The following is a 15454-nucleotide window of genomic DNA, read 5'->3' as shown; positions in this document are numbered from 1 at the left end:
TGCAGGATGGATAGATGTTACAGATGATGAATCAATTTCTTTTATATGTCTGGCACTTTATCTTTGTTAGTGTTGTCTACCTATAATGATAGATGAATCAAAAACTTTTCATTCAACTTATTCTTCCAATTTCAATTGAGATTTTTGTCTACCCTCCTATTTTATTTTTATTTTGAAAAATTTGAAACTTAGGTAAGTGCTTTTTAAACATATGTGTAAAAAGAACATATTTCATTAAATTTAGCCCCTTCATGCTTACTATAACTAGTTATTTCGATTTTCTATTAGTGGCTTTAACTATAACCTCGGCTCTATTTATTGATCTGAGCAAGATATGACTTATTTAAATTGAATATTTAAAATGAACAATTTATAAAAAGAAATCCTTCTATGGGATTACGTGTATTCTATATTTTCTTACATTAACAATTGTCAATTCTTGTTCATTGTCATTGAGATTCAGGTCAATTTGGATTAATATTTAGGTATTGATAGTACCTCTTTTTTTCTCCTTTCAAACATATAAAAATGATTGAAGTTTTTCTATTTGGAATCGTGTTAGGTCTAATTCCTATTCCTTTGGCTGGATTATTCGTAACTGTATATTTACAATATAGGCGTGGTGATCAGTTGGACCTTTGATTAATTAACATCTCTTTTTGATTGACCTCTTCCTTTCTTTAATTCACAGGCACAGGAGGTAAAATTTCGATTGTTGTGAAAGTTACTGAATGAATCTATTTCATTCTAATTCGATCTAAGAAGAAGAAAATCACGCTCTGTGGGATTTGAACCTACGACATCGGATTTTGGAGACCCACATTCTACCGAACTGAACTAAGAGCGCTTTCTTATCACAGTAGATACGACTGTAAAGAAAAAGGATTCTTTTTTTACCCCCCAATACATCTTGCATGCATATACTCTCATAAAAAGAAAATCTGTATGTCCAATTTGAATCGATCTCAATGGATCCCCCGTTACTGCCTAGAGGAGAAGAATAGGTAGGGATGACAGGATTTGAACTCGTGACATTTTTTACCCAAAACAAAGGCACTACCAAACTGCGCTACATCCCTTTTAATTGGTCTACAACAATGTCATTGTAGAGAATCCCTGCCCACCACTCTCCTTGTAGGTCGAGCCTCCTTTTCAGTCGCCCTCTACATCGTTATTTTTTCCATAGATATCTAATTTATCATGCCATTTATTCTTTTTTGGTCTTTATTGATTTATATACTCATCATCATCCCGCCGTTCCTACCAACTCTTACTTAAAACTAAGCAAAAAAAAGGGTTCTAAATAAGAAGCCCTTTTCATAAGCGAGGCTTTCCTGATAGAAAGATTTGCATGCAACAGAGATCCTAATTCCGTGTATCCGGTTAAGCAAGCCCAGCCCACCAGCTTCCACCCAGACAAAAAAGGTGAGCGCCTAGTGCGAAAGGTTGCTTTACTAAATAAGATAAGGCAAGAAGCAAACGCGTAGCAGCTGCGCGAAAGCCCTTGCTTCTTAGCGCATCTCTTTTCTTGCTCGTTAATGCTCTTTATTGATTTTTGAAAGAAGGGTCGGAGCTTGAAGAAGAGAAGCGATCCTAGAGTAGTAGCCTATTACATTTTTTCAGGCCCCTTTGATATCTTATTAGTCAAGCGCTAGTGCCCCTTTAGAGTAAGTCTTTTCTGTTATCAATGAAACCGAAAGAAAGAAAAAAACCAGTGCCTTTCATATAGATCGAGACTTGTAGCTTGATTCTTTACTCATTCCATATTGGGAAGAATTGCAGGAAATTGTTCGATAACACTTCTTCCTATTTCTTTCTCAATGATATCCGACGATCAAGACAATTCCCGTGAAACTCTTTCAGAGAAGTTTATTCTTATCTTACGAAGCAAATAGCATTTCCTATTGATTTGTCCCATCGACTGGACCTATTCTGATTCTGAATTATCCATCGCTACGCTGTTCCCAAGGACTAGCAAAATTGAAATAGCAAAATTCTTAGGTCATCTCAATGGGTTCAGAAACCACACGTTTCTCTGGATCATCATAGCGTACTTCCACATATCCACTCAGAGGAAGGTCTTTTCGTAATAGATGACCCTAGAAACCATAATCTGTTGATATACGGCGTAGATCCGAATGATTGATGGAAGAAACACTAAACATATCCCAAACTTCTCGCTCCCACCGGCCGGCTGATGGAAATAGACTGACTACCGGAGATATTCGTGTTACTTCATCTGCACTGGTTTGTACACTAATGCGTGAGTTATACCGAATACTCAGTAAATTATAAACCACTTCAAATCTTTGTTTTCAAGAGGGATAATCAACTCCGCAAATATCGATCGAAAGTTGAACCCTTGTATAGGTATGCAATTTCAGAAAGCACAACAATTGAAATAGGTAGTTCGTATTGGTATCAGATCTATTCCCATGTTTCGATCTTTCCATTTTTTTGACCCATTTCTTGGGTAAAGTCTCCCAACTATATTTGAAAATGAATTGGTTATCCATAAAGAGAAAGAAAGTTTTCTTCTAGTTCCGCTTCTTGCTCTTCCAATAAGGAAAGACTTGTCGGAAATCGCCGGTTGGGTTGGTCCGACCAAGAAAGGCATGGGACTTTTGGGTATTGCTTAGGTCGAGCTAGGCTACCTAGTGATTTACAATCACCCTCACTGCACACTTTCTATATATTTGTCTCCATCCAATCAAAAACGTCCATGCCATAGAGAATCAGGCTCGGCAAAAACGAGACTAGGGACCATGCTCCCCGCTTTCTTCCTGTGGTTACTATTAGAACACAAGCGAAGGAACTCAAAACCACAACACAAGAACCCTTTATTTACTAGTTTAGGAGTTTTCACCCTTCGCTTTCGGCAGGTAAATAGTAAAATAAGTTCCCCGTAGAACGCGAGCGTTAAGGCTTTCATCAAAACAAAGAGAGAGGAGCAGAAAGCCACTTGACTGGTTGGAAAGGGGCATGTATCCTTTTTTTGTAAAGAAAGAGGGCTACTTCACGAGTTGTTACTAATAATTGGAAAGGTTCACAGCGAGTTCAGTCTATAGTGACAAAGGGAACGTTTCTGCCGGAGCCATGGAAAAAGTATTCAGTACTGCTAATAGCGCCTTCATTCACTAATATTACTACTTCGGAACTGTTCAACGGACACGTAGAGTCAAACATTTCTCTACAATGTTGCGTAGGTAGACTGATTATTATAGGTGACTGTCTCTTGTGGTTTAGAAAGAGTTCTGTTGCTACCAACTTCTTTCTTTGTAGTCTAGTAGATCTACATGCTCTAGTGGATCTAAAGTAGGTTTATGTTCAGCAACAGAAAGAGGTAAGGTTCTGCTTTCTTACCTGAGAATATTTACAAGGGAAAAGCCTCGAAATATGAGTGCGTCTCTTGTAGATGAATACCAACTCAGTCCACTCCTACTGCGCGAGAGTCTCAGCCGGTCGATGCCGGGTCGACCCTTAGGGCACTATTTGCCTTTGGAGTGGTTCGGCCATTAAGCAACTTTGTGGGGTAGGGGACCAGGCTGGTGACTGTTGCAGTTGTTGTCTGCAGGGTATGTGACACCCCACAAGTTGACTAGTGCTGAGCCAGGAGATTTTCCTTTCGATCGTTACAACGCTCGTTGAACGGTTCAAGTAGAAGTGAGTAGGTAAGAAGTAGAAAGCCCCATATCAATCTATCTCCATTGGAGACAATATGAGCAAAAGACAGGAATCCCTAAATCCCACAGAAAAGAACTCATTCCTGGGAGAGTGAGGGGGGTATTTAAAAAAGAGAGTCGCGGGCTCTTTCTTTCCTTGTAGGAAAGGTCTTGGTTTGGTATGGCATTAAAGAAAACTTGTTATGGTTATGCAGATATATAGAAAAGGCGGGTGGGGCTTCAGGCGGCTTTTTTTATGAATAGTTTCAATCAAAATTCCATCCATTGTAGCTAGTGATTGCCTGGGTCGGTGTGTGATCACCAAAGGTGAAGTAATCCTTTAGATGCTCTCTCCACCCATGCCGAATACCCCCGACCGGTTCCGCCGAGTAAGACCAGGAGCTGGTTTGTGGAATCACGGGGCCTTACTTATTCAGGGGGGACTTGATTCTGAAATGGAATGATTGATAGAATCGATATTTCATAGAAGAATGACTGAGATCATAAAATCCTTTCACACCCGTACATGTGGCTGAATATAGTTGGAAGTTCACACACCCTGGAAAAATCCATCCTCTATCCCTGACTTGCCAGCTTGATCGCTTGTCTTATTTACCCTTTCCTTAACGGGTGGTTTATTTCTGGTCCTTTCGGGTCACCTGACCTGGGCTGATGGTGCTTCGTAACGGCTTTTCTGGAGTCCAGAGGCTCTCTAAGGCTTTGATGTACTATTACCTGCCACCAAAACATCGTGAGGGATTCAGTGAACGTCTTGAAACTTAGTAACACAAGACAATTCACTGAATGGTTGTTGGCTCTACCAGAGGAGTTTGAAATCAACAACGTGTAACTACTTGGGCATTGAGACTTCCGCTGCTTAAGGAAGTATGTGAAAGGATCGATGTTGAGCAGAAGTGGGGTTAAAATAGCCAACAATGCATCCCCCTTTACTTAGTATAGTAGGGCTTGAAAGACTGGACAACTTGTTTTTCTTTCCTGTCCAGTATTTTCAATCCAAGCAAAAATAGGAAAAGCCGCAAGCACCACTAGGCCCGGTCATTGGTTGAATGTCAATATGGTTCGATATTCATTCCTTACTCAAATAGGAAGGTGGCAGTCTCAATCTAGCGGCGTGGTCCAGAACAATTTCGGATCCATGGGGTTTTTGTTTTGGTTACAAGAAGTGATTCTTTACTCTCTTGCAGCGCCTCGACTCGAGTTTCCACTGTTGGATTGAGTGAGGTGACAAGAGCTGAAGCCAAGGTTCCTTGCTACACTCCATAGATATTCGTACGATTCTTGTGGATTTTGGGTGTGTTTGAATTTAGCCTCTCGTTAGGTCTTCACTTAAGGATTGTCCACCTTCTCAAGCCTCTCTACCATACCCTTAGAAAGTGACAACGGATGACTTCCATTACTAAATGGAAGAACTTTTCAAACTAGTTGATAGTTGTTCCCTGCCCCACAATGGGTTCTAATTTACTAAATCACATGTTTCTATATTCGGAACATCACATGTAGACTTTTTTGGGGGAGAATCACTCGGCGCGAGGCCTCCCGTGTGAGGTCAGGTGATGGTCAACAACTCAGGTAGGAAATGCTGAAAAACGGCTAATGATGCAAGAGCTCTTTTCCCCTTATACGCTCTAAAAAAAGGTATGTCGGGTTTTTGGACCCTATGTTGAGTAAGGTTTCCAAACCTTCCAAAAGTGATAGGTATGTGTTCTTTCTTGGCACTCTCTTTCTATATTATGCCAACCTAAAAAGAGCGATGGAAGGTGAATTTCAGGTTCGATAGTCTCGAGAAGGTATTAGCCACCGGTGATCATACTTTCGTAAAAGCACCATTGGGCAGTGGTTCCTCTCCTTCCTCTTCAACCTCGAACAAAAAATTGATCTCGCCATCAGTTCGACTAAGAGTTCTGAATCAAAAAAGTCAACTAAACTTTACTTAAGACGAAGGAAGCGAGTGCTGAAAAAAACCCGCTTTCTTAAGGTTTCAAACTACTAGTCATTAAGACTACTATGAATGAAAGGTAAGGAAGTCCTTTTCTTGACTTAGCCTGCGTGCATTATACCTAACCCTTTCCTAAGATTTCAATCTCAACAAAGAAATGAAAGCATAACTCTTTGCTTGCTTGTAACGCTTCTTAGTCTTTTATTTTAGCCTGCCTTGTGAAGATCTCTCGAGTGTCTACGGCAGATCTGATCAGTCTCGCGATGAAGAGAATTTCCGATGTTGAAAGGTATCATCACGACAACTCAATTTGTCCGGTAAACTACTCAGGGCTCCCCATGGTTTAGTAAAAGGGAGGGGATATTTTTTCTTCATTCGGGTTCATTCATTATGAACTAAAAAGTGGTTGGCTGATTAGTGAGGTCTTAAAAATGTCATAGAATTCATGATCAGCCATTCCATTTTTGCTTTCAGCAAGTAAGCGACGCGAATCTATGCTTTCTATCTTTCAATCGGATACCAATTGCTTGGATGCGTTTGAAAGCTTCGCGATGACTTGCAGAAAAAATGCTTTCTAGGTTTGTCTTGTGTCTACGAAACAAACGGTCCATTTATTGATGGGTGAACGACGGGGAGTGAACCCGCGCGTGGTGGATTCATAATCCACTGCCTTGATCCACTTGGCTACATCCGCTCCTACCCCCACACAGGTTGAAGTCTCTATCTACGATCAGACCCTTTCTGAACTCCCCTATAACCGCTTATCAAATAGAAGCTTTTTCCATCACTATAGTGGCAAGTCTATTGTTGTGTTTTGGAATTAGGGGAAACAAAGCTTCAAACAAAGAGGTTGGGCTATTCACTTCATTGATTTGACTTCACTTTACTTAATATTAAAGATAGGAGCCGGGCGGGCAATGAAGGCTCATTTAGTAGATAGCGAACGAGCTGCAAGCACCTACTCCTATCAAAATAAAAAGCAGGAAGCGAAACTTGAACTTGAAGAAGCGAGCCTCTATCAGAGAAAGCCATTGCGCACTAGCCCCTTGTATAGGGTTCTAAACCTGTGACCCCTAAACTACAAGCTTTCTTTAAAGCCCCTACAACATGGGATATTTGAAGAATACCCTTTCTATAAACCTTTCTATAATATAAGAGAAGCTCTTCGAGCTTTCTTCGCATGCTTAAGCGCATCCCCTTTCTATTAGTAAGGTTGTCAAATTTCCTTTAGTTCCTTTGTGACTATAATATAAATAATAGGGGTAGGGGGCGCTAACAAGCAAGAAAAAGGGTCCGCTAAGGCGCAACGGCTTTCACGCAGCTGCTATGCCCTTGCTTCTTGCCTTATCTTTTACTAAGAAAATAATCTAAATAGAAGCCTTTCTTTCTCAAAGTCAACTTTCTCCCTTCTTGCTTTAGTGAAATAGGGGGCGCTAACGCGACCTTTCTTCAACTGGTTTCACCCTATCTATTCATCTATTTTCTCAAATGGATATTTAGGGATCTCTCTTGTTAATAGATCTTAAAACCAGATCAATATCCATTTCTCAATAAATCTATTTATCGATAGAAAGATATAGACATCTATATAGATCTATCTCCATATCTAAATATGGAAGAACCGACACTTAAGGGCGTAACTAACAGAAGGTTCTCACCCTATCCCCGACATTATTCTCCGACGATGTCCCCTGGGTAAAAGGTGGCCCTTGGACCACTTGACTGGTTGGAAAGGAGCCACCATTCTCTTTCTTTCTTCTTCCGATCAGGACAAGTGGGTTGGTTTGTTTTGTCCTCCTATCTATGCAATTCTCTATCTTCGTTCGTGATCATGTTGGGCGAAAGGTAGTTGTAGAGGAGCGTTCAGCCACTATAAGGAGAGGGCCTTTTTTTTTCTTTATTTATTTTATTTTCTCATATTTTGCCTTCTATATCTTATATAGATTTTTTAGCGTATAATAATTACCAATACGAGGACTATCGACTTCGTTTTCAACTTATAATAGAAGGGTCTCCTCTTCCTTCATTTCGATTGCTTATTAGCTTACCGGCTGAACCATCATCATATGCTTGCTTGGTCACTTTCGTGATAAGGCGCTTAAAAGGATTCTGGATTATATATATTTTGGGAACTAAAAGAGTGGCTGTTGAAAGGAAAGGGAAGCCAAAAATTCTAGGGAATCGACGTCCCCCAAACCATTAGACTTCCAGGGAAGAAGAGTCCGGTCGCTATTAAAACCCTTCTCGTAAATCGAGGAAATATCAAATCCAATTTCGATACTGGGTAGGATTCACCAGCCGCTAGACATAGCACAGAAGCCAACAGTAGTATGAATGGGACAGGAACTATTTGACCTCTTTTAGGAAAAGTCCGTACACATGGGGACACTGGCTGATCCCGCCGACAGGAGCAAAGAAAGGTCTCTTTCGCCTACGAGCATTTTTATGAAGAAAGGAGTCTCGTACAAAGGGTTGAAAAGAAGGATTTTACCTTATTTCAGGTGGGTTAGTACGTGTCTGTTTGGGCAGAGGCGGACAATGAAAAGATAGAAAAGAGCGAATTATGCCAACCAACTCGACAAAGACATTCAGATATGAAAAAGATAAAGAAATACATGTTAAGATGTGTTTTCCCAGCCAACTCGTACACGACCGTCTTTCTTTCGAAAACTTACTCTTGAAAGCATTACATGTTGCTACTAGAGGGCAAAAGAATTAGCTTATGATAAAGAATAACAAGGAAAAAGCTTTTTTCCCCAACGGAGGTGATAGACCACCTTATGGCCGATGTGATTACCAGCCAAAGGGCAAAAAGATGGGGTTGAATGGGACTCTACCAATACCAATCTCCTCTGGAGCAAGGAAAAGCAACTCTGCCTGGTATCGGTAACGATTAACATATTCTTTTTTTTTAGAGATGGGAACCCTTACTTAAGAATAGAGAGTGGCCGAGCAGTATAGTAGTCTTCTGGACAAACTTGGGGTAACAATCTCGATAGCAAAATCGATAATATCCGAGAACGGAACCATCGAGTTTGCTAAGAGATTTTGGACTAAGAATATGCAAATAGACTTATCGCCAATTTCTCTTAGGGCATTAACTGTTTGTCGAACGACTGTGGGTCTTTGCCAATTGTCAGTAAGATATTCAATTTCTATATCGATGCTTCAAAGGCTGGGAGGGGCAGGATTCAGAGTTCGGTCACGCTTATATTCTACTCAATCTAAGCGTTGGGAATGATTGAAAGCTGCTGCTCAGAAACCACACAGGTCACACTTACTATCTTTAGAATATTGGATTAGAAGGAAGGGCTTCGCTTTTCGATTGCTTTTTGAGGCCGGTTTGGATGAGCGTGGGCAATTTTAGGATTCACTATCGCTTTCTGCTTGGAGCGGCTCACCCCCTTATCACTTAAAGGGCGAAGTCGCTGAAGCGAGTCGAAAGGCCAAAGAGTCATCTTTGAAGGCTACTATGCATCGTTATTCATAGTAGAGTGTAAGGTAGATTTGGGTATAGCAGGACTTGAACCTTCGACTATTAGGTTAAAAGCCCAATGCTCTACCAACTGAGCTATACACCCAAAAAAAGATGTAGTAGTAAATAAGGATTGGTACGAAAAAGAGGCCGGGCCCCCTTCTTCTCATCATACTACAGAGCAAGTAGAAGAAAACATAAGGTCGCGCGTTAGCACTTCGGAAAGAAAAAGAATGTGCTAAGGCGCAAGGGCTTTCGCGCAGCTGCTACGCCCTTGCTTCTTGCCCTTTATTTCAAACTCAAGAAAAGCCTTGTTCGATATGAGAAAGATGCACTCAAGTGGCCAACCTATACAAGGGGCTTGGGCTCGAAAGCTGGCCTTACTCAATAAGCACCTTTCTTAGTAAGGTTGCTTCTTTCCACCCATTGAAGATTCTATCTACAAAAGAAGGTCAACGGGGGATACTCAAATTGCTCTCACTGACACCAGAGAAGGTGAGGTCAACTTTCTTTCCAGCCACCATATGGTTTACCTTAAAGCCTTAAGGAGAAGGGGATGAGCAGTTATCTATGTAATTACGGTCTTTGTTGGCCGTTGTTCCGGTCGAGCACTCTCTTTTCTTTGTCCAATTCTATCCTACCAAACAAGATTGACTTCTTACCAACCCGCGAAGGGTTGTGAGGCTGGACCAGGTACGAGGAATGAATCTATATCTGTGTATGGAAGTTTCTGGCCGGCGGCCGCTCAACTGTTCGAGCGCAATGCAGTGGTGTTGGTTCCGATTCGACAAAGGTAGAACGCTTGGTCGAAGGTCCAGTATAGTAGGTAGCAAGCGTGTTCGTTTTGGCTCCCAAGCGAGAATGATAAATAGGTGATGCACCATCCTTACTGCTACGTACATTTTCCTTGACTTGACAGATTCATTCAATTGAACCCACACTCAAAGGAGGACCACAAACTTGGGGCTCGACGAAACAGAAAGTTTCAGCATGTTGAAAATAGGGTTAGCATAAAAGAAAGAGCCCAACATTCATTTCTGAATGAATATTCATAGCTGAGTCTACTAAAAGAGGGACCAGCCTCGTTGTGGTGATTAAAGGACACCTCTGATTGTTCACGTCTAATGTGACACGTTCCCTCCCAGTTATATGATCAACGGGATCAGTCATCTAGAGAGAGGGGCTATTCTTCTTTCGGGGAGACAAAGTCATCCCTTCTACTGATCGAACCCTCAGTTCGAGGGCCTTCATCAACATGTTACGAAGCTCCAGTCTTCGATGGGTCACCATTACTTGACTTAGAAAGGCGAACATCTGGGCAAGGGAAAACGTAGTGCGCCTGGTGCAAATGGCTTTCTTTTTTCATGATATACCAATCAGAATATAGGGTCCTACCTACGTACATCATTGATAGAATCACTACGTAGGGGGGTGGTCAACTTGATGCGGGAGAGGCATGAGTGTAGTTCAATCTTGTGGTGTATTCATTTATAGTGAGTAGGGCCTCTTTCTCATTGATCAGTTCGCCTCCGCTCTATTGAAAGGTAGGAATTCCTACGACGGTTTTGTCAACGAACGCGTCTCGGGCCGGATTGACTAACCTAAACCACCCTGTTGGAGTCTTTTCCATAGTTGGGTGTCCGCTTTAGTGTGGTTTACGAAGGCTAGGCTAGGTTTGGTAATATCCAAAACAAATGAAAAGAGATCGGGGTTGATAGGTGGTAGTTGGCAAGGAACTTGATCCCCCCCCCCAAAAAAAAGGGGGAAGCCGCAGTCAAACTTAAATTCTGGAAATAAGTCTGGCCCTTTTTACCAAGTCTACCAGATAGAAGATGATAGAGGGCCAACTATCGTTGCCTTGCACAAGACGGTGCCCTTTCACTTTGAGTTCCTTCCTTCGTAGTCAAATCTGATGATACTCTTTGGTGATGTTACCTACCAAATAAAAGGCCTACTGGGTGATCGAAATCTCTCAGGTGAGGACTCACTCACTCATCTACTCCTTATCTATTTAATACTTTCTTCTATCTACAACAAATATTTCAAAGGCGACCCACCGCGCCGGGCTATAAGATAAGATACAGTTCTTGTACTACTTGATTGACTGGTAAGAAAGAGCTTCCATAAGAACAGGAAGACTCTTGTATGTACGGTAACCCTCTCTTCCGCTACTGGTGGACTATTGCACAGAAAGGGCGATAAAAAGAACCTTTCTTAGCGCGTTTTTTAAGTGCTTATCTTCTACTAGTGGGGGGCGGCAAGGCCACGTTGTTCAGTTGGAAGCCTAAGCCCAGAAGGTATGAACGAAGTAAGGGGCCCTTTTAGAAGATAGGGGGCGGCTTTCTTCTGGTAGTAATTGCGAACATCTCTCCTCTTCTCTTAGCGTGCACAGTTTGCTTACATGCTGCCTTAGGCACATCTCTATTTCTTAGTTTCACGCTGGACTAATGATAATGAATGAAAGTCAGTCTTTTAGTAAACGTATATAAGCAGCTCTTTAGTGTATAAGCAATTTTGTAGTGGTCGCACCAAAAGTACGGTGGAGGTTGGCTGAAGATGATGTTACGCGGCGTTCAGAACCAGTCTTGAAGTAAATGAATTATAAAGAAGTAAGGAAATGAGACGACTCTTTCTTGAACTATATCATAAATAGATCTTCCTCTCCACACCAATCATGAGTTTTTCTCTATTCCTCTCGTATATCGTCGTAACGCCCTTAATGCTAGGTTTTGAAAAAGACTTTTCATGTCATTCCCATTTAGGTCTGATTCGGATCCCTCCATTGTTTCCTTTTCCTTCCGCACCTTTTCCTCAAAATGAGAAAGAAGATGGTACACTTGAATTATATTATTTAAGTGCTTATTTCTTGCCAAAAATCCTACTTCTACAATTGGTAGGTCACCAAGTTATTCAAATAAGTCGTGTTTTCTGTGGTTTTCCCATGTTACAACTTCCGTACCAATTCGGTCGATCCGGAATGGATCGGTTAAACATTCCATTAGGTAGCCTGGTCTTGACTCTTCTGTGTGGTATTCATTCTCGTTCGGCTCTTGGAATCACATCCAGCAGTGGTTGGAACAGCTTGCAAAATCCACCCACTTCACCTACTTCATTGCCCCCAACCGTTTCTCGTACCTCTATTGAAATAGAATGGTTTCATGTTCTTTCATCAATTGGTTATTCCTCTCCGTTCGTATCTCTTTTTCCTGTTTCAGTCTAGATTAGTTCACAAGATTGAATAGCCAATTCTCCTCCGAACCCTTGATTCGATTGTTTTCCAAGAATGTTGAGCCGGGTATGTAAGCCATGTATCTGGGAGGAACAACAATAAAAGAAGGGCTTTCGGTTTTGGTCTTGCAGCTATTTTCAAAAAATATATATAAGAATCCCTTTTTTAGAAGAAAGATTATATATATGTCCAATCTCTAGTGGTGGTGGAACCAACCAAGATGTATGTCGTCCGACCCGACCTAAGACTCTTTTTTCCCGACCTATTTGACTCTCTGGCCGTAGTTATTTAGGTGCTATTCTTGTAATCGGTTTAATAGGTATTTTCTTTTTTCAACCTACTCAAGTCTAACCCATTTGGACCCCTTAGAGGCTCTAGCCATGGAGCACGCAGATCCCAAAAATGCATAGTTTCTCCTCCAAAAATGACTTCTCCGATTAGGGAACGCATTAGATATTTACCTAAACCAGTAGGTCCTTGGGCGGATCCCACATTAGCCCCAAGGCATTGGTCTCTAACTAGAAAAGTAAATGCTTGAGCTTGAGAAGCTTCTGGTCCAGTAGGTTCGTAAAATAAACTAGGATAAGTGGTATTATTAAACCAGACAAAACAACAAGCAATGAAACCAAAGACGGCTAAAGCCCCTAAACTATAAGATAAGTAAGCCTCTCCAGACCATACAAGTGCGCGTCGAGCCCATGCGAAGAGTTTGGTTAAGATATGCCAGATTCCACCAAGTATACAGATGGAACCTAACCATACATGTCCTCCGATTATATCTTCTAAATCATCTACACTAATAATCCATCCCTCTCCTCCAAAAGGGGATTTTAGTAAATAACCAAATATGATACTCGGGCTAAGGGTCAAGTTGGTAATTTTTCTTACATCTCCCCCTCCCAGAGCCCAGGTATCATCTACGCCCCCAAAATAAAGAGCCTTGAATACTAGAAGAAAAGCACCTAGACCTAACAAGATTAAGTGAATACCTAAAATTGTGGTCATTTTATTTTGATCTTTCCAGACATAACCAAAGAAAGGGAAAGATTCTTCAAGTGTCTCACATCCCAGAAGTGCAGGATAAATGCCGCCAAAGACCAATACAGCAGAAGAAATTAAATAAAGTACTCCAGATACAAAGTATGGAAAGGTGTCTATAACTTCGCCCCCAGGGCCTACCCCCCAACCTAGAGTAGCTAGGTGGGGAAGTAAAATCAATCCTTGTTCATACATAGGCTTCTCGAGTATGAAATGGGCTACTTCAAATAGGTTCATTCCTCCCACCCAGAATACGATTAATCCAGCATGGGCTACATGAGCCCCTAGTATTTTACCGGATAAATTGATAAGTCGGGCATTCCCGGCCCACCAAGCGAAATCAGTGGTTTCTTGGTCACGACCAGCTAAGGATAAAGTTCCATTAAAGAGCGTTTCCATGTGGTAGAACCTCCTCAGGGAATATAAGGTTTTCATGAGGCTGATCTTGAGCCGTCATCCAAGCACGAATACCTTCGTTTAAGAGAATATTTTTGGTGTAGAAAGTCTCAAATTCAGGATCTTTCGCTGCGCGAATTTCCTGAGAAACGAAGTCATAGGCACGTAGGTTCAGGGCTAGACCGACTACTCCAAGATCACTCATCCATAAATCGGTTACTGGTACAAATAACATAAAGAAATGTAACCAACGTTTATTGGAAAAAGCAACCCCAAAGATTTGGGACCAAAAGCGGTTGGCGGTGACCATTGAATAAGTTTCTTCGGCTTAAGTTGGGTTAAAAGCACGAAATGTATTTGCACCATCACCGTCTTCAAATAAAGTATTTTCTACGGTAGCACCATGAATGACGCATAGCAAAGTAGCGCCCAATACACCAGCAACTCCCATCATATGAAAGGTTGGTTTAAGGTCCAATTATGAAGCCCTTGAAAAAATAGGATGAATCAAAATATAGCTGCTACACCAAAACTAGGTGCAAGGAACCAACCAGACTGACCTAGTGGATAAATCAGAAATACAGAAACAAAAACAGCAATTGGACCAGAGAATGCGATTGCATTATAAGGACTCAATTAAACAGATTGAGCAAGCTCGAATTAACGTAACATGAAACCTATTAGGCCAAAAGCTCCATGGAGAGCAACAAAAGTCCACAGACCCCCCAATCGACACCAACGAGTAAAATCTCCTTGTGCTTCAGGACCCCATAGTAACAATAACGAATGTGCTAAACTATTAGTAGGAGTAGAAACCGCGACAGTTAAGAAATTGCAGCCTTCGAAATAAGAAGTGGCCAATCCAAGGTTATACCATGAAGTTACAAAGGTTGAACCTGTGAACCAACCCCCTAAAGAGAAATAGGCACAAGGAAAGAGCAATAGACCGGACCAGCCTACAAAAATGAAACGGTCCCTCCATAACCAGTCATCATAATATCAAATAAATCACTTTCGTCTTTGGTAAACTTACCAATGGCTATATTCATAGCGATCTTCCTATTCAACTACTTCGAACATTTCCGAGCACCTCATATCTTTTTCGGGGCGTCCGAAGATTCGATCATTTTTGTATGATTTCTCTTGCACTGCCCTTTCCAATGGGTTTCAAAGATAAAAATCCTTTATTGATTAGCCCATAAACTGACCTAGGTAAATCCATGAACTCCATTGGATTATTCCTTCTGAATAAGCATATGAACCATGAATTATCTTATTAAGACAATTCAATCAATCCCTTGTTTTGAAAGAACTCTTCAAGGACCAAAGGGTCCCTTTCCTTCATACTTTATATAAATAAATCTAAAATCCCAGAGTATATCTTTCCACGGATCGAAAGAAAAAATAAAGTTCGAGCAAATATTTATTTTTAGATTTTTTTGTCTGTTAGAAAAAAAGATAATCTACTATTTTTCCTTTTAGCAAATCTAAAATGAAATAAAATAAATAAAATAACTAGGAGACTGGAAATGAAAGTCTCTTTCTTGGATCTATTCTTCATCACACTGTTGGAACAAAACAAAAATACCGGATGCAACGATATTGAAATATTTGTTACATGAAGCCACGATCTGATAGATATACATCGAAATCTACAATCTACTTAATATAGATATATAATCTAGATAGAAATTAAT

At 41.0% G+C, this 15454-nt stretch overlaps 1 protein-coding gene, 2 non-coding genes and 2 pseudogenes across 3 annotated transcripts; 1 reads left to right on the top strand and 4 right to left on the bottom strand.

The window, feature by feature from the left end:
* The window catches only part of LOC124888584, a 15367-nt pseudogene extending 3035 nt beyond the window's left edge, over positions 1 to 12332 (top strand).
* On the bottom strand, positions 774 to 847 carry TRNAW-CCA. Its single transcript has one exon. It is a non-coding gene; the product is annotated as a tRNA-Trp (tRNA).
* Positions 9128 to 9200, bottom strand: TRNAK-UUU. Its single transcript has one exon. It is a non-coding gene; the product is annotated as a tRNA-Lys (tRNA).
* Positions 12333 to 13645: 1313 nt separating the features above from the next.
* Positions 13646 to 14753, bottom strand: LOC124888582 (annotated as a pseudogene).
* LOC124888583 (photosystem II D2 protein-like) lies at positions 13744 to 14067 on the bottom strand. The gene has a single exon (XM_047399259.1). The coding sequence runs from the start codon at positions 14065 to 14067 to the stop codon at positions 13744 to 13746; it is 324 nt and encodes a 107-aa protein (XP_047255215.1).
* Positions 14754 to 15454: the final 701 nt, after the last annotated feature.

This window comes from Capsicum annuum, chromosome 11, assembly GCF_002878395.1.
Source record: "Capsicum annuum cultivar UCD-10X-F1 chromosome 11, UCD10Xv1.1, whole genome shotgun sequence".
NCBI lineage: Eukaryota > Viridiplantae > Streptophyta > Magnoliopsida > Solanales > Solanaceae > Capsicum > Capsicum annuum.
The sequence above is the reverse complement of the archived record's forward strand: the minus strand, read 5'-3'. Positions and strand labels throughout refer to the sequence as shown.